We start from the raw sequence: 23,818 nt of genomic DNA on the forward strand, positions 1-23,818 counted from the left end.
AAGATTTTTTTCATGACAGAAGAGTCTCTGTGGCAAAACCCCCAACATTTAAAACATACACAATTAGGAACAATTCTGACTCAGAAAAACACAAGTGTGCCTCCGCTCTCAGCTACAAAGCCTCACCAGAACAAAACCATGCAATTGAATCTTCTAAGTAGGTTGAACGGAGTTTCTCAACCTATCGTACCTCTCCCTTCAGCTAGTTAAGAAAGCCTGTTTATAGAAACATTCTTCTCTCCACTCCTGCCCACTCAACAGTCACACCACTACCAATGGCCTTCTTTGAAATGTGATAGGGCTCTTCATTCTTCATAATGGAATTGGGGAAGGTGAATCATTTGTCCTGAAAGAGGCACATATTCCCTCCAAAATCTTAGTTTATATTTCTTCCCTTTATCTCTCTTACTACAAGAGAAATGGGGAATGTCCACCTTAAAGAGTCATTCAACCCTATTTTCAAGGGCCTATTTATTAAACTCCCAGTTTCCAACAGGGAAATTCAGGAGTCCACCCAGTACAGGTAGAACAGTACTTTAGGACATTTTCCAGCAACGTTATGGCCAAGCTATTTCTGTTAGCCATGAAGTATTCCATAGAGACACATCCTGGCTCTTCAGTTTACCTGCAAGGCTACTGAACGTGCTCAGTGCCACATACAAACTGAAAAATCCATAAGGTCATCAAAAAATTAACCATATTCTTAAGGTATCAGTGCTGCTTACCTAAAGGCATCCCTTTATTACTTACTAGCAGTCCTAAGTGTCTGTCTTGTGATATCTGCTTAACGCAAAGACAAATCTTGTCTGCTTTTTTAGGAGCATCCTCACTGAACAGGCTACAGGTGGGAGGACGGCAGAGAAGTTTTGAAGTTTATGTCACAGGGCAAGTGACTGCACTTTCTGCTGAACTTCTGGGCAGCAGAACACATTAGGATCTACGGTAGGGGCAAAGAGGCTAACTTCAAAAGTATTATGAGCTTCCTGCTATACTGTATTGCCAAACCCTATCGGCCTTCCCATGGGAATTGCAGTTGTGGTACCTGTGATGGACAGAGTAGGTGGGCACATGGGTACAGTTCCTACTTCTCCCTTACACAGACAACTCATGCCGGCTCATCACTGTGACACCAGAGCGGGCAGCCACACAGCAAGCTGTGCAGATGGAGTCCTGCCCTCAGCTCCCACAGACCACTGCACAACCAAAGCCACACAGAAATCAAAAATAGTAACATACTTGCTTGGCCAAACACTCACAAATGACACTCCTACAGGGCTTTACTCATATTTAGTATATGGTCTTGTCATGCTTTAACTTTCCGAACGGCTTCAAGTAACTAAGTGCTGGCCTGGCAAACACACACCACCACATGAGTTTAACTGGTTAAATTAAAGGGGTGGAGGTTTTACAGTTTTGCATGTGGATCTTCAAGTCCTTTTAAAGCTGATTTACCTCAGTATAGGTTATATTAGGAACAAGTCTAGCCAGCGTCAGAATTGAGAATTACCACACACAAAGTTGCCGTGGTTTACTCAATTACTTTTAAATCAACTATAAGTTCAAGAGGTGTGAATTCTGTATGTGGAAAAAGCTTTCATAATGTTACTTGACTATCTAACTGCAGCATCTTCAACGGGAGTAAGGAAGGTTAGATGGATGGCAGAAAATCAGCTCTTCCAAATGCAAAATGGTAATGGTTTGAAGACTGATCTCTACGCTGGCAGCATGCAGCAACTCAGGTGGCAAAAAGCCAAACCTTTCTCCTGAAACTACAGTTAACTCTTGCTAAAGTTAACTCTTGCTAGAGTTAAACTCTTGCTAAATGTATGTGCACTGGACTCTAGTGTATTCAAAAGAGCGGACTAAGATAAATAAAATGTAGAGGAAACTGTAAATAATACCTAAAAGCAGCTGCTGTACCTTATGAAGAGTTAATACAGACAGGCAGATGTTTATTAACACTGTTCGTTCACTCAGGAGACTGGCAGGCACTTGCAAACCCTCACTGGTCTCAGAGAAGAACCTCCAGGAAAGGTCATGAAATATGTTAGTTTGGGGGGAGATTTTTGTTCGCTTTTTAAAGTAGTGAAAATGAAGCACAGACATTAAGACTGTGACAAAAAGCACAAAACAGGAAATTCAAAGTTACGTCTGACTCTCCCAGGTTCCCTTTGATACAGCTAGGTTGCTTAGTGAATCAGAAAAGGTATCACTCCTGTATTTGCCGTTTCATGCTTTTATTTTTCATTTTATTTGCTTTTAGTAATATCCCCTTAAAACTACTGACACACTTTCCGGACAGGTTTTGGAAGGCATAAGGCCATACCCATCTTCCCTTTTGAAAGGCTCCTGCCACATGTGGCTTTCCAGAGCCCTCAGTGGATCACTCCTTTGGGGATGCCACTGCAGAGCCTCCTTCACACTCACGCCTTTTCTGACATCTTATTTTTAGTGTCGTTCCTTTTTGGTGCAAGAAAAGGCGTATTTTGAGAACAATTGTCTGCCTCATGGAGAAGTCCTCAGAGCATTTTAAGAAAAATGACTAGTTTGTTTCTTAAGCACTGTGAACACAAAAGATCTTCCCTTTTCTTTTTCTCTCTAGTGAGGCCATACAGAAAATATCTGCACAAACAGTTTCAGTTTGCAAAAAACAGCAGTGCTGCTCCCCTGCTCTGGTTATTTGTTCACATCCCTCATTGCACTTTCTCCTCCCTCACAGAGGAATCAGACCTCACCTTACCACACCTCCCTCCCCCTCCAAAAGACCAGTTTGACCCAGAGCAGTTCTCCAGTCTAGACAACTATCTGACTACACAAACACAATAAAGAATGTGGTATGAGGAGTGGGAACCCACGGCTAGGGTAATGCAAAACTGCGTATTTCAACAGCAGCAGCACTTCTGAGGGCAGAGAAAAGTCTCTGTGGATCTGTGGCTGCAGTTACTTCTGGGGCAAGGTCAGGCTGCCCACTGCACCAGGGACGTGGGGGACCTGCTGTCTGCTGCTGTCTCCAACCTGAGCACAGTCTGCTTTCAAATGCCACTTGCCCTGAGACAGGAGATGTCACAGCCCTTCCAGGAGAGGAAACAAGGGCTCTGCAGTTATTCTTTTCTGCCAGGCATCATCACTGCAGGACTTGCCTAGGACTCAGCCACATGGGTTATGACACTTTGGGGAGCACTCCAAGGATTGATGTTTCTCCCCAGAAATATTTGCAGAGGCACCTCAGCATGGGCCCCATAGCTGTTTAAATCCACCATGAAAGTAGTCAGGAGGTTATTTTGACTTTGAAGTGTAGAAAAAGTATTTTTGGTGTCTCAAGTCAGTTAACAACATTTATGGGAGATGCCTGAGAAGACAGACATTACTCTCTGTGACTGTTCCCTCAACAGTACACGGACCTAGCAGATGTCTCCTCTTCACAGGATGCTGAAAGAGTCACAGCAGTTTTGTTTTTAGAATACCCTTTTTCAAGAGAAAGGACTATATAAATGGAACAGATAGTACTATGAAGCACAGATATCCTCTGTCTGAAGTGAAACATCTGATTTTGCTGCAGATCTGTAAAGTGAACACAAAAATAAAATTCAGCCAGTCACCCCAATTCTGCTTTGTTTCAGGGGAAAAGTCTGATGAGTATTTACCTGAAACTACCACTAGTCTGGGAAAATGCTCTGTAAACCCAGACAAACAAAAGTATTGCCTGAGTTTCAGCTTTTGCTCTGAAACTTTTGCTGAACTTTAATTCACACCTCTGATTTCAAAGGGCCTGATTCCGACTGCACTTCCTTTTCTGTAAACTTGAAGCAAGATCCTGTGGGCCAAGTAACAAAACCCTAGTCAAATGGAGCCAAACCTAAATAATGGATTTGGGATTTAAAAAAAAACCAAAAGCAGTCTTAAAATGTAACACAGTAATGGGAATGGGCTGCATCTGTTCAAATACCCGTTTAAGTGTCACATTCACAAGTAGGAAATACTTCATAATTATGAAGCACAGGGGGCACAAATAGCGTAAGTAAGACCTAGAAAGATTTTAGGTACAATGGCATGGTTTGGAGTACATAAATCACAGTCCTACTGTTCAGTGGGGTTTTTTTACCTAGGTGGAGGAATTCAAACTAGAGTTCCTTGATCTTTTTCCATGCGCAACTCCATATTGTGCCTCTGTACTGGCCCTTCACAACTGCACCTTTTGTGTCAACTGCTGGAGCATGTTCAAGTCATGAGTTAGGGGGTGCTTTGTGCCTCTGACCAGGACCCGCACATTCTTTAAGCATGATCTCAGCAACCTATACAGCCAGGATTGGAACTGGCTTCAGCCACAGCTCTTAAGTCCACCTTAAGCAAGGATGTGCTGTGCATGGGGAGAGTGTCTACCTTGTACAATAGAAAACTGTATGTGTGTACGACGGTTGCTACTGAACCAGACCAGAATTTCTATGGTATTTTATAACACACCAGTAAGTATGGGGAGAAGCTGTGTGCACACAAAGACTCACAGCTGCCCATTCAAAATAAGCATTTAAATGGATTAACCAGACAACTGTGCTTTCAAACTGGCAATCGTTACACAGTTACATGATTCAGAGGGATTTATAAATATTTGTTTTTCCAGATAAAAGGAGGGTATTAGTGGGATTTTTTTAAAGTGCATTCACTGCCAGTATCCCTCCCTCCTAGCCATAAACAAACAAACAGGGAAACAAAACAAAAACAAGGATGTGTTTAGTGTGCAAAATTTGCAGTCACAGTTTTAGACTTGGGGATTTTGGTTTAAGCTTAATATAAAAAGACAACTTACTAATGTAAAGAGCATAAAAGACCTCGTTTTGCTTAGCTTTTTGAAGACCTCTGAGCTTGAGGAATATTTGAGAGATCTAGAATTTAAGTTAAGGCACATCCCCTGACCAAAGGATGCTCCCACTATGGTACAAGTTCACAATATCATCTATAGATTTTGGCAAAACAGAATCCTATGCAATTTCTTTTTCTAGATCTGAATATAACCCATCCTTCCTAGTCTATTTGAAAAACTGTTTCCAAATAAGAAGTCTTATTTAACAAGTCCACATCCTTTACACACACAGAGGCTTCTCTGTCAGTCACTGATGGGCAAACATGTTTATGTGGAAGCTCTGTTCAGAGCTCCTTTTTACTGTAAGGAGCCATTTTCCTCCAGGAAAATAGTGTTTATGAACCATTCTGTCCCCACACAGCAAGTTTTGAATGACAGATTCAGAAAAACAGTATGAAAAAGAAATTACTCTCTTTCATAATCCATCAGCTCAGCTAAACAGTAAATCAGAGGAAAGTTAGACTTAAATGTAATCCCTTGGGAGTAGAATCACTTTGAATGGATTTGGGGAAAAATACACATCCTTCTCAAATTCAGTAGCTTGGATGGTTATATTTGTCTCTGTCAAGTTACATGCAAAGAAGCAGAATAACAGAATTTAATACCCTGGGGATATGTTCTCTTGATAGATGCATCTAACTTCCACAACCGTTAACAGGATTTATATACTAAGTATTGAGAAAAGGGCACATGCATGAAAATACACACTTCTAATGATATTCAACCTTAGGAAAACTTTCTTTTGCTGACTTCTGTTGCAGAAATCCTACTGGTGTGGCATGCCGTTCCAGAGTTATCAGATTTCTTGGTAAAGAAGTCTCTCTACCAACAAAGCAACATCTCCTTTATCTGCCAGGGGTAAATTTGCTAACATATCCCCCAGGTATTAGCTGTTCCTTTTAATGCGTTTGCAAATGACTCCCTCCAGTTACCTTTGAGACTGTGCATCAGTAGCTGGCAATACCATCCTGCTGAAATAAGGGGAAGAGTAATCAGCTCCTTCATTTCTGTTTGAGGCTGAAATTTTACTGGGCTTAAAGGAAAATAAAAGCCATGTGTGAAAGCTGCACATTCTGAAATAAATAGGTTTTTCACCCGTAAATACATCCCTTGAAAGTTCACTGAAAGATCCTTATCTTTGCTATTATTTCTAAACCACATGTGCGAAGAATTCATTCACTATACTATAAAATCGAATATTTTAAGGACAGTCTCTCCCGCATGTGTGCATGGCCCAGCAGGTAAGCCCCCACATTAAAAAAATTAGCCCTGGACACTAAACAATCTGCATGTAGGAATACAACAATTCTCACTCCATGCAACAATACAACGTTACTCACTGCTTGCGGCAGCCAGCCCCCAGCAGGGTTGGCATTACAGCGTAAGGTGAAGACATTTCCTACATTAGACGCAGCTCAGTGGGAAGGAACTTGCCAGTCTAAAATGTTTAGTCTACCTGCCTGAAGATGTGTGAGGGACTGCAGACTCTTCCACTTTGTTTATGATGAGGCAGAATAAAATTATAAATAAACTCAGAATGTGAAAGGTACACATGGAGTTGGATTTCTAGGGTTTTCCCCTCCCGATTGCTCTTGATATGGTCACTGTTTCCCTAAACCCACTATTTCAGGTTCTCAAGCTATATCTTAAGTCATTCTCAAGACCATAATCTTTCAGCAGCACTCCAAGACAGCATATACACTGACAAGCTTGTTTAGAAAAAATATTGCAAAAAAGAAACTAATTTAAGTGTCTACAAAACAAATACTTCTATTGAAGGAATTGTTTCAGGGAGAAAGCTGGGAAGAGATAAGACAAAAACACAAGACCAAACGTATCAAGCAGCAGCTCAGAAGCAAACCTTCCATTGCCTCCTAATTTTCATCTGAATATCTCAAATTTCATCCAATTACTTCAACAATTTTTTCTAACAACAGAATTATGAAAAGCAAAATATGATGACACTTCATAAACTTTTAAATGGTGCAATTCATTTCTGGCAACAGCATAACATTCCTCATCCTGGCTACCACACGACAGAAGATGTTTATTGTCACATGTATTAGCTAAATTTAATAGGATAAGATCTTCAGCAGATGCTAATCCGTGATTTCTGAGTGCTGCTATGTCAAATTATACTAGCTGATGTTTAACAGTTTAGAGTCACTGAATGTTTCTGGATATTGGTCATATAGCACATCATCATCCTTCATCTGGAGGGCACTTATTCAGCTGTAGAAATCGGTAATAGTCTGCAGGATGTCTAAGGGCTTCTATGAAATGCCTTGATCATTTTAATCAAATGCCAAGTGGATTAATAATTATGTCATGAAAATACTATTTCAACAACTGTCATTGAGGAGGCTGTGCATAACATGGACGTAGTAGCTGAACCACTCAGCATCCCCTTAAACATCAGGAGCCAATTGCATGGTTTGTTATAGTTTCTGGTATAACTGTTCAGTGACACGGGCAGCTCATTCTCTAAAGCTGTCACTTTGGCATTTTTCACAAATATTGTACTCATGTAGAACACAATATGTTTTAAAAAGTGTTCTCACAAACCACAACAATCCCAAGCTTTCCAAACGCAGTAATAGCTTAGGTTATACCAGAGGAAAGTGCTCCGTAGGAATAGAGACTTTTTTTAATTCCTTGGGTGCAAAATTTTATAACTCACACATATTTGAAATATCCTTGCACAGGGTTAGTTAGCAGAGTAGCTTAACTGTTTGTTACTTCTGGAGATGCTAGTCCTGATTCTGAGAGGGACATGAGTGATACGTACCAGCCTGATGGCAGTAACTTGCTGCATCACAGATCCGTAGGTTACAAAACCTCTATGTCAGGAAGAGCTGGGATGGTATTCCCAGTCCGGCCTTCTGCAAGTGAAATCATTCCACTTAGCTAGTTTTGCAAAGCCCTAACTTCTCTGGGTATATGTTTAACAAGCAAAACCCTATCTTGATTTAGAGATTCGCATTGGGAAGTCCATCACATCCCTTGGCAAGGCTCTAATAACGAAATTATCCTGTTTGTTAAAAATGCACACCTTGTTTCTGGAGTGATTTAGTTCACCTACAGCTTTCATTTGTTGGAATGGATGCTTGTTCACCTTTCATGATCTCATCCCCCGCAGAGTCTAAAATATCAAGTTAGCACAGCTTAACACCTTATTCTCCATCAACTAACTGTGGTGAACTTCCACATGAGCTCTCCTACCCACAGCTTAGCATTCTGGCAGAGCAGATTTAGCTAGCTTGCACCACCTTACATTTGCCTTGAGGCAAATGCTCCCAGTTACTGGCGTTTATGTGACGTGTGGTATCTTATTAAGGCATGGCAAACTGCCTGTATATCTGACCAAATTATGTATCCAGCCAGGGACTAGCAGCTGTAGCTACTATTCCTAATTCTTTTGTTCTTCATACGTTCAAAACCCCAACAGTCTGTCATTTTCAAAAGGCAAGCAATCGTTAACATTAAACTCTCATATGAAAATGCTGAAAAGGCAGTATGGTTCCCTAAACAAACAGTACGACCTCCTTCCTAACCCACTGCAGGCCTAAGGACAACTGAGTGGAAATTACTGCTCTGGTCAAAGCTATCTACACCTCCGTTTCAAAAGCACAAAATGGAAACTTAAAACAAAATCCACCTTTTAAAGGGAGGAGTGGTGATTGTATGGGTAGTCTAACTACTCATGCTAAGCAACAGCTTGGAAAGGCAGGTGTCAGTGTTTTCTATTTCTAGGTATGTGGTTACGATAGTGGTAAATGTGCCTTGTCATTAACCTTCAAGGGTAAGACACTTCAAATAATTAGTGGTTTGCTTCTAGCATTTGCTACCCACCTTCATGCATGAGAAGTCCAATATGTTTCTGACTTCAAACCACCAGTAGGTATGTGCCTGACAATCAAACTACAAGTCACCAGAACTAAAAAGCCAAGTTAGGGGAAGTGCAAGTTGGCTGAACCATGAATAGTATATACATAGATAATTGAGGGAAGGGTTAGGCCTTAAATGGTCAAACTGAAGCAAGCAACCAAAGCTTCCTTGTGCCTCACCATTCCTTGGCAGCTCCTAGCAGACAGCCTCTTAACCTGAGAAAAATAGGGGAGAAAAAAATGCTAATTGAATCTTACTGAACTTGGCAGGGTATTTGAGGCTGACGAGAATTTCTGGATACTCTGAGGGCTTTAATCCAGAATTTCTGTTGAGAAATAACAGCGGTTATTACTCTCTTTGAACCTCAATTTCCCAATCACAGTAGACCAGTGTTGAAACAATCTCTGTTCATTTCCCATAAATTCTATAATTGTCTATAGAAACTGTAATTAACACACCAATGCATTAATTTTTTGACACATATTAAAGAACTAGTTGAAACTGTGGAAATTCTAATACAAATAACTACTGAAGTTTAACAGTGGCATCAAAAATCCAATGGATGAAATCATGGGAAGCTAGAGATCTGGGTTTGGGTCTCCAGAGACTAAGAGACTGAGCCCAGGCTTTTCACTTTCCAGCTCACTGCTTTAGCCATGGGTCAAGATGCAAAAGCTGTTCCCAGTTACAAGTGACCAACAAGTCTTGCCTCCTCCTCCCATGTAAAAGAATGAGCCTGTAACTCCTTCCAACACATATGGAAGGAGTCTTCATGCCTAATAGAGATACTTTGAAATCTTCCTTCTAGGGTCAAGCGCCTAGTTTTTAAACAACTCAAAATCTACAGGGGATATGCCTGGCTCCTCATTCTGAATCCCACGTTCCTGGATTTTGGTGATTTAATTTGAATCACATTTTTATCTTCCTTTATACACATTAAAGGCAGGGGACATGTACATACGGGAAGCTCTAGGCTGCTTCTTGTTGCACTAATATTCGTGGTACCAGTGTGGCCTCAGGGAAGAGTGGGAACAGCAAAGCCCCCAGCCAGGCAGAAACTTCAAGGCAAAAGTATAAAATGTGAGAAGTACGGACTGTGTGAGAAAGGAGTTGAAGGAGAAAGAAAAACAATGATGAAGAAACACTTCTTAGTTGTATTCCCTTTTCCAGAATAGTTCACCAATCTTTTCCCGCTGGACATCTTCCTGTTTCTATTATCTAGAGGCAAAGAGAGAGCAGATATGGCTTTAGTTACAACTAGACAATGTGGTATTGCTGTTTACACGCAAACTTGGGCTATGCCAGCTTTGCAAGCCTGATGGCCTGGCACTGTACGTACATACCAGATGAGAATACTACAAATGCAATAAAAGGATCAACTTCCCAGATTTTTGACTTAAGGCATTCCCTGGTGGTAAAGCTGGGTGAGGAAATGGAAGAACAGACTGAGGGGAAGAGGGGAAATTCAATAGCCCAGAAGCATGTATCGCTGACCTAGTTACTTTGTGAAAGCTTCAATAAAGAGGCTTACAAAGTCATGACTATTACATGGTCCTCTCTGATCTTTTCATGAGGATGAGAAACGGTTGTTTTCAGTTTAAAAAAGAAAAAAAGATTCTGTATGTAAAGTCCCTCTTTGTTGTGCTGTGAACTCCCTGGAGAGAATATCAGTCACCCTGCAGGGGCTGGAATAATGAATGAATCCATCAGGGAACAGGCTTTCTTCTCCTCTGACATGTTTCAGGAGACCACAGGCTTTCTTCTCCTCTGGTGTGCTTTGGGAGACCACCCGCACACACGTCAGCCCTTCCTCTGCAGAGTGCCGCCTCTACAGCCCTGCCCAGTCTCAGCCAGCAACGATCATTCCTCTCAGAGCCCATCACTGATGGAGTTTAGATACTCTCAGGCTGAGGAGCGGCATGACCACGGGCCTCCCACTTTCTGGGCAAAGGCTCTAACCACTGCAGGAAAAGGAGGCAATGCAACCGTGAAAATCGGTAATGGGAACTGTGGGGAGGTAGAAGGTACACAGCAGGGCAGCTGGCCAACTGCCACAGCACAGTCACTGCAGAATCATAGATCTCCTTGTATGCAGGAGACAAATGAGAAGGGTAATTACTGCATGCTTGCAGGCAGAACCAGCCAAAGGAAATAAAGGATCAACCACCACCTGCATATGACAGCTCTTCTCTTGAAATCTTCATGGGTTCTTGATCACAGATTGACAAATTTGTGCTGTTCAAAACCTCATTAAATTCTTCCCATTAGTGAAACACACAAAGATTTACTTCTTCATTCCTGCACTCTTTCTATGAGTTTCTCAAGAAGAATGGGACACCCTGGAGTCACTACCCCATCATGTTACAGGAAAGCTTAAGATAGCTACGGAGCTGAGGGTGGAGCATCCTGAGAGCAGGAAGCGACCAACTATCATGTGAACTCTGGAAGCAACTCAGTGCTGGTCAGGAGCTGAACTCCTGCATGTGATTTTATTGTCATTCCATCTTATCACTATTGATAACATAATGAAAAAGATACATCCTTAATTATGCATATTTTTACAATGCAGCCCATTTTAGGCTAAAAGCTAAAAAAAAAAAGCAGCCTATGTAATGTCTTGCTCAGCATAACAGAGAAGTGCTACTCCATGTTAATTAGTAGCTTTACGGTGAGTTGAAGTAAAATAAACTAACATGTAGCTACAGACCTCCCTTTAGCACTGGCCTGAAATTGCACAGTGGATACTGACTATCCAATGAGGGAATATTTTAAGAGACTAGAGAGCTGGAGGAAAAAACTGGAAAGGAAGAAAGTCTAGTTACATCTACCGTGTTTCCCCAAGCATGCACTTTAATGGACAGAAGTTATTGACACACACTACTCTCCTAGAGCACTCTAAGTGCACAAGGTATGATAAGTCCCGATGTAACTATGACTTCAGATTTGCTCCAGCCACAGAGCTCCCTAACAAAGCATATGGAAGTTAGTCAGGAGAGCCAGGTAACACTAAAAACAGGGGAGCAGTCAAAATGGTAAGAAATTTCAGCTCCCTTTGAGCACTAAGACCTTTCTTAAACTGTTGCCTAAGTATTATAGCTGTGTTATCAAAACCACTGCTGTTCTACAGCTTTATATAGTGGCTTGTCAATAGAATCTGAGCTACTAATTAGACCTCAAGGATCAAACCAGATCAGTGTCTCAAGAAACAAAAGAATCCTGGACAGCTGCTTCTGCTGCCTTCCCTGAAAATAACAAGAAGTGATAATCCATTAGTAATCATCTGTGGTCTGTTTCAAAGTTCACCCTCTTGTACAGCAACATTAAAAATGTACTTATATTAGTTAGTGAGATGAAATCTACAAAATTACCACATTATTATCCAAAAGCCCCAGGCACCACCTAACCGTGCCAACAGGTGCCGTATACGTGTGATGTGCTTACTCCCATTCTGGGCTGTAGAATCCACAGCCGGATTAAAACCAGAGCGAGGTGGCTCACCTGCATCTCACATCTAAAATATCTAGACTCAGGAGAACTACAGGTTAACTCTTGGAAAATCTATCTGAACCCCCTTTTCTAAGTCAATAAAATGAGTACCAGCTCACTTATGACCCTTCTGGGTGAAACCTTAAACAAAATCAAACATCCACATTATGGGGAGTTTGCCCCTTAGTCCTCATTTCCCTTTCTCCACTTTGCTTCCTTATTAATTACACCAGCACTAGCAGCTTATCAGTGGTAAGGGAGCACCAGTTTTCATACAGCTTGGGAAATGTACACGAGTGCTTTCAAAGGAAAGGCCTGGTCTTGATGGGAAATCATCCCTCTTACACATTTCTCTTCTTTTGGGACTACCGATCCCAAATCAATTAATCTCCATCCTCCAAAATTCTCCTCCCATGATTCTTCCTGGGCAAAAATCCTTAATGATACATTACAAGAAGTTTGGAAACATCTTCTTTCCCTCGACTGCTTGAAATCTCTCCTTCCTAAAGTTCTGAGGACTTCAAAATACTGCAGTCAAATTACTCTTTTGCTCCAAGAAAGAGAACTGGATCACTCTGACTCCTGTAAGACTGATATCACAAAAGCCCTCTCAAGGGAATTACAGCCTCATAACATACAGTTGCTTATTATTTATTCTGTGGCCAGATTCTCAGCTGGTATAAATCAGGGCAGGTTCCTTGCCTTCAACAGAGTAAAGCTGATTTATGCCAGCTGACAGTCTGGCCCTGCATGCGTTCCACTTGAACAATGCTAGTTTTTAAAGAGGCCCATTAAAGTGCCCCAGGCATGTAAGAACCACATTTGGGTCTTTACTTGGAAAACGTTGCTTCGAGGAGTAAGGCTGTGAAACCTTCCTGCGGCTCTCTGAGTATTTACTGTTCAAATTCATTTGCTTTTCTAACAGAAGGAAGTCTCTAAGCCCTGACAGAGCCACCACGACCTTGGGAACAAAAGATGGATTTTATGTCTTCTGCATAGGCCATTTTTTTAACTGAGTTTTACTGCTGAATTAAATGAAGCCCACAGGTATACCAATGCAATGTTTTGGAAGAACTGATCAACTGCACAGAGGGCAGAGGCTATCTTTCAAAACTTGTATTACTGGTGACTATAAACAAGCCAGAAAGAATATGGTGTGACTTTCAAGCACTGGCTGAGCTTACGGCTTTGGCTGCTTGAGAAGTCTTTCTTTTTTACCTTAAAATCTCAGATGTCTACTTACAGAGCAGGGCAACAGCTCTTTTGTGGATGTGGGCCGAAGTCCTTGGGTACAAACAGAAAGTATGTAGGAAATAGAAGACAGTTTTCCGTCTCTGGTCCCAGATTACCGTTTCAAAGGCACAATGTTAACCCTAGGTGTCATTGTAGTGATGTATCTGCTGGGTTGTAAACTGAAGGATGCTTTAAGTATGAGGAAGCAGACTCCTCTATCGGTTCCTGAAATCTATTCATTTCAGTCAAATTTTTGCCAAAATAGTACTCCGGGTGAGTGGAGAACTGGAATCCTGGAATCAGACTATCAGGACTGTTAGTAATAAAAATTGTGGTTCCTTTGCATGACAGAAATATCTGAATACAGCTTGTTATGATATGAAACAAAGACTGGAAGACACCAGTCATTCAGAGCACTGCCATTCCCACCCAACAAGGACAAAATGAACACATGGCTACAGGTCAACCTAAAAAACACTGTCAGGAAAATGTTTTTCCTGCCCCACAAAGTGCTGTAACATTTCATAAATTTTCATATTCACCACCAGAGTGAAACCAAAATCATTTGAAGTGGTGGGTGTGGGGGTGTTTGTGCATGCATGCACAACGAGAGAGTGACAGCCCTCCAATGCCCTGGGCAGAGTGGATAGGGGGAGCTCCAGAGTCAAATGTGCACTCTATGAGTCAGACCAGGCACTTGATCCTGCCTTTCTTTCATCCTCAACCAGTGATTATTCTAATTATTGATTAATGATGGTTTCTCTTTCTCTCTCTCTCTCTTTCTATATCAGAAATTCCATCCTGGACTGGGGGGGGGGGGGGGAGAAAGGTTTCCTGATGAAAGTTTAATGGAAACTGGTACATTTCCACAAATTGTTTCAGTTTTGACAAATCAGCATTTTCCCATGAAAAACAGTGTCAAAAACTCTCAACCAGCTCTAATTCTAACCAGATTAACTCAGGGATGAATGCCAGCAGGAAGTTCTTGCTAAATACCAGTTGTTTGAGCAAAGGAAAACTACTCCTTCCCCAGACGATCTTCCCAGAGGTGAAAAGGCTTTAAAACCCATGTAAAAAAAGGACAGGTAGTTCCAGCTGTAACAACCACAATGGCATTCAGAGCAAGAGAAAGAGCAAGGAAATGGCATATTAAAAAAAAAAAATGCACAAACATGGACAAATCGGCAACAAGTATTTCTCCTGCCACTGCTAATGTTATTGTTTCTTAGAATCTGAAACAGTTGCTAAACTTCGCAGCAATGCAAACAAATGGACATTAGTCCCTGACTCAGGAATCTGTACCGGACTGCAGGGCAAACCCCTTAATACATGCTCCAGTTTAAATTCTGCTTAAATGCCTAGAAGTTAATGGACACAAACAAACGATGGCATGCTGTCACCAACAGAAATAGAATTAAGCAACTCCTGGTGAGATGTTAGTTCTAACTACTAATTCGGATGAGTTTTTCGTCACTGGATGGCGTTTGAAGTGGTTTGCTCTCTCTACGTATCTTACCCTAAACATCTGTACGCTAAGTCTGTGTTCTTTCAGGCAGTAGGATATAAATGGTTGTATTCAACCAATGCCAGTGCTGCTGCGCTGTCTTTATGCCAGAATGAAGACATACTATGAAAAATAACGGTTGAAGACTTAGCTGGGTCACTGAGAACCCAATCTTGCAAATATCTAGTATCAACTCATTGCTCACAGTGGCATACAGATCAGCGGCATTTGCCTTAACTACAATGCCCTGCCCCAGTGTGTATGCCCACTCCTTGCTGTAAAAGCAATCTATCCCCTGTAGTAAGAAGTTCTCCACTGTTTCTTAATACAACTCTTATCATTTCCACCTCCAGTGAAGTTAAACTTCAAAAGGACTTCTAACTAGTCTGTTGAAAACAAGGCATATTCTTTCTGATTTATTTTGGTCTATTTTAACCTTCCAGAATTATGGTTCATAAAAAAAAGCACAAGTATTTTGTCGTGACCTTTTCATTGTGTTCTTGATTATAAGAGTTTAAAAACCAGTTCCCATTATCCTATAGGAAAAAAGAAATGAAAAACCCTCTAACCCCAACAAAATTTAAGGCTAAAGACCTATTAAGTAAACCAAAATCTCAGCACTAAATGTCTTAAGACTAGGACTCAGCCAAATTTCTTTTTCACAACAGGACTGGCTCTCCACTACTCCACGCTGGAAATCCCTTGTACTCTCCAATATCGGCACTGAACTGGTTGATATCTTAGTCCATTTTACTGAGTTTGCAATGCTCTGGCAATACAAATTAGCTGATGTCCCTGGGACGTGCCTACCTGCTAATTTCCCCTGAGTCCAAGGGCTCCTATGTGGCAAAGGAGACACTGCACCGCTGGTCTCCCACCCGCCTCAGGACATCCCTTCGTTCCTCTGCTCACCAGGTGCCAGCGGGGCTATGGGGACCACAGGCTGACCGGGACTGTAACAACTTACCTCCCTCCTGCTGAGCCCAGGACCACAGGGTCACAAAGGTGGCTGGAAGCCCTGACTTTCACTGTGCCACCAACACTCAACTGTAGCCATGCCAGCCAGTGTGGAAACTGCACGGACCGCTTTCAGATCAAAATCTGTCATTGCGCTAGTGATAATACTTCATACCTAGCTGATACATATGCACCTGGTTATGCGCAATCCATGAGAGTAACAAGTTGGGCCCAACCAGTTGGTTTTGCTCACTCTTGCTATACCATAAGTGAGGTATAGTGAGGCTCTTTGGAAGTCAGGGGAGTGACAGTGATACAAAGTGAATGTTAGCAAAGTGCATATAGCATAGACATACATTATTGAGGGAAAACAGTTCCTATGCCACAAATGCAAAAATATCATCTTTAAAATATCCTGCAGAGGAAATATAATCATGGGGAACTCCAACAACTGGTGCTACGGTGATACTACACTCCTTTTTTTCTCCCCCCAAAAGAGCAACTCCTTTCTAAAAGCCTAGTCCTGAAAAAAAAACCCCACAAAAACCCAAAAACCAAACCGTGAAGAATTTTCCTTCTGGTAAGAGCCTGACACCATCTTTGCTCCTAAGTTCAGAATTAACCTTCTCACAATGACAACTTTTATCAGCCACCATTATATGAAACTGTAACAATTCATCCCAGAAAGGAGTATTTCATTTTGAAGCAATGCTGTTGGGCTAAATGTAGCTCATATAATATTAAGTGTTTATAAAATATAAGTGAAAAAATATTATGAATATGAAAAAATCTGAATTATTCCATTGCCCTTTTTTTGAAATTACTTTTGAAACTCTTTCAGGAAACCTATATGCTATAACTCTGTGTAACACTACTGATGCTAATGGAACTATATCCATTTGCAGCAGCTTAAGATCTGGCTCATCATTTTTTGATAGAAACCATTCCTATATGGAATTCACCACCTGAATATTATAGAAGCATGTTAATGCCAAGGAGATCAAAATAGCAATTAAATAAAAGTGATTTTCAAAGTCCCAGGTATAAAAGTCTTAGAATTCAAGGATACCCCATAAATAGAAGAAAATGCAATAATATCTCTGTTCTATTCCTACTTCCCTCCCGAAATAACTGGAAATTTACCAGTTTTAATGGGGGGCAGGAATGCATTTTAGATTTGATCGTGTTACAAACATGTTCTACCATGTTACGAAGATGTTTGTTCTCATACTTCCCTCTTGCAAATATCTGAAGCTCTAAATTTGATTTTGTTACTATAAAATTAACTGACAATGATATGGCTTTTAAAAAATAAGGAGACAATAATGCAAGTAGAGTTTGGCTGAATGGAGAAATTAAGTTCCTGATCTTCAGAAATGAACAATTATTACACAGATTATTCCAAAGAACAAATTTCTGGTTTTGATACTCCAAAGACAAATTACAGATTCATATTCACTTGGACACAGCAGCGTCGATTTCTTATGTGGGCAACTGCTGGTTTGCACTGCCATTTATTGATTAAACGCTCAATATAGCATTCACAATCATTCAAAAAATCACACCTTGTCCCTTTACTCTATGGAAAAAATTTCAATTACTTGTGTGTAGTACAGGACATGAGAGCATCTTTTTCAAAGTAGATAGTTCCTATTGGACCTGCTCACAAATTTGTGGTTTTGTCCAGAATCTTTACGGGAATGTACCATTCCTGTCTAATATTTTGCTGTGAAGAATGTTAAAATGAAATTTTAGCTGGGGCTTTATTAATATCTTCACCAACAAGAGCCAGCTGGTTAGAAGGCATACCCGGGAAGTGAGCTCTCCTGAGACTGGTATCTCTCCTGCCTCATCCTTGCTGAACTGCTGAGCTATTGATTATTACAAAGTAAGTAGCTGTTTTTTTCTGTTTTGTTTTCCCCAAAACATTTGGCAGCTTTAGTTTTCATTTTGATGCCAAATAACAACCAATATCCAAACCTCACACTTTCTGCCCCCACAGAACTGTTGTTTTCTGACCAATTCTTCCTGTTCTACACACAACAGAATCCTACGGCGATTATTAAAACAACTTTTGGAGCTATAGGACAGATTATCTGACAGCAGGTCTACTCAGTTTTAGTTACTGTAGGGTGTAGATGAAGATCAGTATGAAAAACACTGAATTGTAACCAATCTCTATATATTTTTTCCTCACTGGACCTACGACAAGAAAGAAGAACAATTCTTAAGCTATGTCCATTTTTAAAATCTACCTGTAGTACTAGTCTGTCTATACTGGTTGAGTGGAAAAAAAAAGCATAATAATAAGTAACACAAGATTAACAAAAGTGGAGCTTTTTCATTTAAAGTTTTTTGTGATGGGAATCTGCAAAAAATTTGGGGCTGGGGTCAAAATAAAAGCCATCACTAGTTGAGTATGATTTACATTAATCAGAAATAATAAAAACAGATATCAAAATCAACAAGAAGCTTCACACTTCACATTTAAAATAATATCATTTTGAGCTCTGGGACACCGTAGTGTCTTATTCTTAAACTGTTTTTTTCATCTGCCCTAAGCTTCCATGAGTAACTTTGCAGGTATGTAAAACCTGTTGACTTTGACAGGATTATTAATGAAGCATGAAGTTATTCATACTGTACATAGCTATTGGCAGTAGCTATACAAGAGCTATCTAGTTTATGTTATTATGTTTTAGCAACAATTTTGAGATCATTATTGACCATGAATGACCACAAGGGAGAATCAGAGGGCACAGAGCGAAGTTTGGAGAAGCTCAGGTGTCTTACCTGAAGACTAAAACTGGGTGTGATATCACAAGACATCTCAGAAATCTACTTAATTCTTCAAAACTCTTGCAGATGTAGCTGTGCTGCAATCTGATGTTCTCTTTTTAGGTTCACCAGTTGCACTGCAGCATGATTTAGGGCCTAACTTTGCAGTTACAGATGTTAGTTCACGTATGTGGGTTAGTACTGGTAGGGCTGAGATCGAAAGCTCCTCAGAGCAGGGACCTTGTTTTTGCAGCAGCACTTTAAGCTCTTGGTACATTCCAAATCATCCTATGAAGAATGCTGCAAGCCACAGCTTCAAAAACCTATCTAAGGATGTCTTGGTAAAAACAGAATAAGGGATGTAAACTGTCATTAAAAGTGAATCAAACAACATGTGCACTAAGTGCTACAGGAATGACTGCTACTCTCAGTCCAACTGCTCACAATCACGGCTTAATTCTGCTGTAGGCAGAAACTCAGGCGTAAAATAACATTTTGGTAAGCAACTGCTGACCCACACAGCAGCGAGCCCTGTGGCCAGGCACCGGCCCTCAGCTCTGAGAGCCGGCACGCACCGGCTCAGGCCATGTAGCGCCCGTAGCACCTTCTAGCCCCTCTCCCTACGGGTGTGCAGGGCGAGCCGGTCCCCATCGCAGAGGGCATCGCAAAAGCTGTGCCGGGGGCTGGATCCGGCACCCGCGAGCACGCACCGAAGGGGGCGGGAGGCGCGGGCCGCGGCCGGCTGGTTCCCCCGGGGCCCGCCGCCCCCCGGCACACGGTGCGGCCCGGCACCAGGTGCGGGAGCTGCCGCAGCAGCTGCAGCGCCGGGCAGCCGCTCCCCCCGGGGACAGCAGTCAGCTCCCGAGGTGCCCTCTCCGGGCTCCTCCGGCCGGACCAGACCCCGCTGCGTTTCCTGCCAAATCCTCTCTTTTCTCCCCCCTCTTCCCTCCACAGACGGTCCTCAGTTTTTGCCGCGAAACCCCCAGATTCCCAGCCCTTTCTTCCCCGCTGACTTCCCAGCAGGGCAATAAACAAACACGCTCACCCCTCCCGAAACGTTTCCAGCCTCAAAACTTTCTTAGCAACCGCGTCCCCCCCTCCCGCGGCGGACGCCTGCCTCCTGCCCCGCTCCTGCCTCCGGCCCCGCTCCTGCCTCCGGCCCCAGCAACTGTCAAGCGGGAGCGCCGGGCCGGCGCGCACTTACCCCGAAGCAGAGCGGGGACCGAGCTGCCCATGAGGACCCAGAGGGAAACGCGCAGAAGCAGCCGCCGCAGGCTCCTCGGCAGACGGGGAGTCATCGCGGAGCCGGATCGGCATAGACGGCGAGCCGCGGGCGGGGCGCGGGGGGCGGCCGGGCCGGCCGGGTAGCGGGGGAGGCCGCGGCGGCGGGGCTGGCAGGGCGGCGGGGGAGCGGGCTGCGCGGCTCCGCTGCTCGGGACTGCGGGTGACTCACTGAAAACTTCACTTCGGCGCTGCAGGGGAAACAGGAAATCTTAAACTTCGCAAACAGCTGGGCAGGACTTTCTTACTCTTACAGTAGTTCCTTCTCCCCCTTCCCACAGTCACCCCCTCCCCTGCGCTCGCCCTTTTTCTTTCTTTCTTTTTTTTTTTTTTTACATGAAACCTCACCCAGTTTGGTGTCAATCATCTGCCAGAGGCCAGCCCCTCTCAGGTCTGGCTCTCCCACCACGAGCACGCCGGGACCAGCCCCGACGTGCAGCCCGGATCCCTGCGCCTGCCTCCCTCCCGAGGCGGGGACCGGGCACAGCCACCCGCCCGCGCTGCCGGGCCCCGGAGCGGCGGCCTGGCTTGCGAGGGCGCCCGAGGTCGTCGGGAACCCGCCAGCTCGAACGGGCCCTTCTCCCCCACGAGTTGACAAGGGCCCAGTCCTGTCATCTGGGGCACGGCGCCTTCCCAGAGCTCCTCCTTGCATCCGTATCCCTGTCCTTACCGATGCTGCTGCAGCCTGTTTCCCCCTCTGCAGAACCGGTATCTGCAAGACGGACGTAACCCCCAGATGAACTAAAGCAGAGGGCAGGGGAGGTTGAAGTCAGGGTAATAACAGGAAACGTTCACACAGACTAGCTGGGCACTCAGCTTGCAGATGTTGAAGCTGACTGTGACAACTTGTCACCTGCCTCTTTTTTTGCATTTTGCTCCCAAATGGGCTGGACGCACACCACTTGGTCCCAAACGCTGTGTGTGCGACACAGATGAAGTTCATCTCCATTCCCCTGCGAAGCAGGTTTACCTTTTCCCAGAGATTTTGCCTTCTCCAGAAGGGAGAAATTGCACATAGGATTCAGGGAGTAGGACCACACTGGTGATGCCAGCTTTGCATGGCTCAGACAGGGACGATAAGAACCATTAGACTCTCAACCCGCATAAGGCCTGAGCTTTCTGCCAATATAAATCCAGCCACCGCATAGCCAGCAGTTGTCTTGAGACTAATTTTTGGTTCACAGTCTTCCTTCCTCTCTGAGTTAAACGGCAGGTCATTGATTGAAAGGTAAACTGATGCACATGGGGTAATTTGAGAGTGCCTGTTCAAATTTTGGCAATTCGCTTTCGTCTCGGTTACAGCACTTAGAGGTACAGATTTGGGTATTTCAGAAAAAGGGCTAAGTCCTCAGGGGGAATGTACGTAATCAAGCTCTGACTGTCCCAGATCAACTCTGTATGAATTTGGAAACATTTGCATAATGCACTTAATTGGCCTATAATAGACATAAAAAATCTCATTGTGATTTTATGTAAATTTCATTTTAAAAACTCCCTAAATGCATATTTTCACAGTGCAGTCCCAGTTTATGGTGCAAATTCTCATAAACCTGTCCAAGCATTTTCCTCGTCTCCACCCCCTTTAAATACAGTCAAGATTCACTCAAACAGTCGCCACCTTCCAGAGGTAAGAAAAATGTTGGACTCCCCTTTCAGCACAGACTGGAGTGTTCTTATCAGTTCCTGTGCACCAGCTCTGTGCTAGAAGCTGGCTGTGTTTTCAGTAATCCACTTAAATGAAAGCATTTCTCAACCTCCATCAGTATATACTGTATGCTGTGTACACTTCTCTCCCCTTGTAGCTGTCAAGCTGCAGGTGCCAAAGAGTTGCTGTTTGCTTAGAAAGTTGGCTGTGTATACTGAACTCTTCTGTTAGTTTTTGGTGACCAACTTTCAATATGAAAAGAAGGTTAAAACCCATTAAATACAGATTTAATGTTACTATTCAAACCTGTCACAATCCAGGTGTGACTTGGGAAGCCGGCCTCTGCCTCACTTGCATCTCTCTCCCTCGCATGAGTGCCATGGCTCTTCTCCTACCTGGGCACCTTCTGACCAGCCTCTCTCATCCAGGGTCAGCGAGTAGGAGGGGGGCTTGCAGGAGATGGAGGCCTTGGGGAGGGCTGTACTCAGGTCACCAGTAGTCTCACATCCCTGACTGCAGCCTGGCATCACAGCCCCTCTCTCTCACATGAGGTGATACAGCGCCTGTTACCCAGTAAGTGAGGGGTCTACTACAAATGGATTTCAGAAGTCTGATATTTCCATATAAGCATTGCTTTTATTTCCACAGACACATCATGCAGTGAGGATTATGCTACAGCTGCACTTTGGATGTTCAGAGAGCCCATGAGAGTGGTAGGTGCTACCAGAAAGTTTTTGGGTGGAAGGAATATATCTTACCTGGATATCCTCAGTGGAGGAGTAACTTTGTCACCAAAAGTCAACGTGGAAGTTGAAGTAAAGCCCAATTCGGTTCACAGGTTTGTCCCAGCCAGGCTTATTAACAAAAGCTCACTTCCTGCCTTTTTGAGTACTATAAGCTTCCCTGTTAGGGCCCAAATGCAGCTTCATCAGGATTTCCTGGACAACCACAATATATAAAATAAGACTAAGCTGGTCATTTCTTTCCATTTCCTTGTTCATAGTTCCCAGTTCCTTATTTGCAGATGGCAGTTTATTACTTACTTCTAGATTGAAACTGTGAATATTTAACCTCAGCCTGACTGAGGTAAGAAAGAGCCCGCTTCGAAGAGCCGCAGATTAAAGCTGTAAATAATTAACTCCATCCTGACAGGGTAAGGAAGGGTCAGCTAATTTCAGTTCGCTACTCAGAAAGGCAAAATATTGAAGCACTGAATATTGTGTTTTCTTTCTGAGCCTTAAAAAGAGATACCCAGAACACAAACAAGCTAGTACCTCTTGTATCTCAGGGCCTCCTAGTGAAGGCAAGCTAAGTGCTTCTTGCTGCAGTTTTAGGTACAGCTTTTTAAAACAGTCCATAAAAACTACTGAGTACGAATGATCCCTCTTTAGTATTCCAACCACTTCTCAGCTTGCAGTATCATATTTCTGTCAAAATCCCATGTGAACTACGGCGTTATTCTCAAATGAAGAACACTTTCAAGCTTCCACAAAACTTGCGTTGTTACTAAAAACTGTCATTTCACTGTACGCAACATACACTTTTAACCCACAATCATTCTACCCACAGCCAAGAACTGCTGATGTGCCCAGCGAAGCCATTATTTTGATTAGTTTATTAGCTCCAGTGTTGCTTTGTTTAAGAATCCCACAACAAGCTACTTCCCAGATCCACTGACTCAGAATTAAATAAGGCCTACACAGCTGCACTCACACAACGTAATGTTCATGCCTATATAAAGCTGACATATGTGGCTTAAGGTGAAGACATCTCACCTTACTTTAGCTGTCTAAATGTTAGCCTCGGAGTGAAGTTCCAGGAGATGGCTGAGACAACCTAGCACCTTTCCTGCCATCTAAAGGAGCAGTCTCATTTGTTTGACCGTGGTGGGTTAGTCCCAGATCAGGTTCAAGGACCAAAGGATGGAGGACAAAGGCTGGATGAACAGAACTGCCATTACGGTGGCAGCAAGCTATTAGGTCACCTACATTCCCTCAGTCATCAAAGGATGGAGAAGAGTCTAGATATTTTAAAAACCTCTAGATACATGAGCTGGTGACAGAGAGCATAGTGAGTCCAGACATCAACTTCTTAGGTATCTGATGTTAGATGACGTGAATCCTAAAGAAAATGTTCTTTGAATTGTATACATCATATAATGTAAGCTACAAGATGCTTTACTGACTGG

At 42.9% G+C, this 23,818-nt stretch overlaps 1 protein-coding gene across 2 annotated transcripts in view; it reads right to left on the reverse strand.

Moving 5' to 3' along the window:
- The window catches only part of TGFBR2 (transforming growth factor beta receptor 2), a 63,008-nt gene extending 40,445 nt beyond the window's left edge, over positions 1 to 22,563 (reverse strand). The window contains exon 1 of one of the 2 annotated variants that reach the window (XM_076331136.1): positions 22,389 to 22,563. Coding sequence is in view for 1 of the 2 variants with exons in the window: in XM_076331135.1 (XP_076187250.1) it covers positions 19,909 to 20,002 (94 nt within the window). In the remaining variant the exon portion in view is untranslated. Of the gene's footprint in view, positions 1 to 19,908; positions 20,060 to 22,388 lie in introns of those variants that run through there. The other variant, XM_076331135.1, reaches the window with a different exon arrangement.
- Positions 22,564 to 23,818: the final 1,255 nt, after the last annotated feature.

The sequence above is a fragment of the Aptenodytes patagonicus genome, chromosome 2 (assembly GCF_965638725.1).
Source record: "Aptenodytes patagonicus chromosome 2, bAptPat1.pri.cur, whole genome shotgun sequence".
NCBI classification, from domain to species: Eukaryota; Metazoa; Chordata; class Aves; order Sphenisciformes; family Spheniscidae; genus Aptenodytes; species Aptenodytes patagonicus.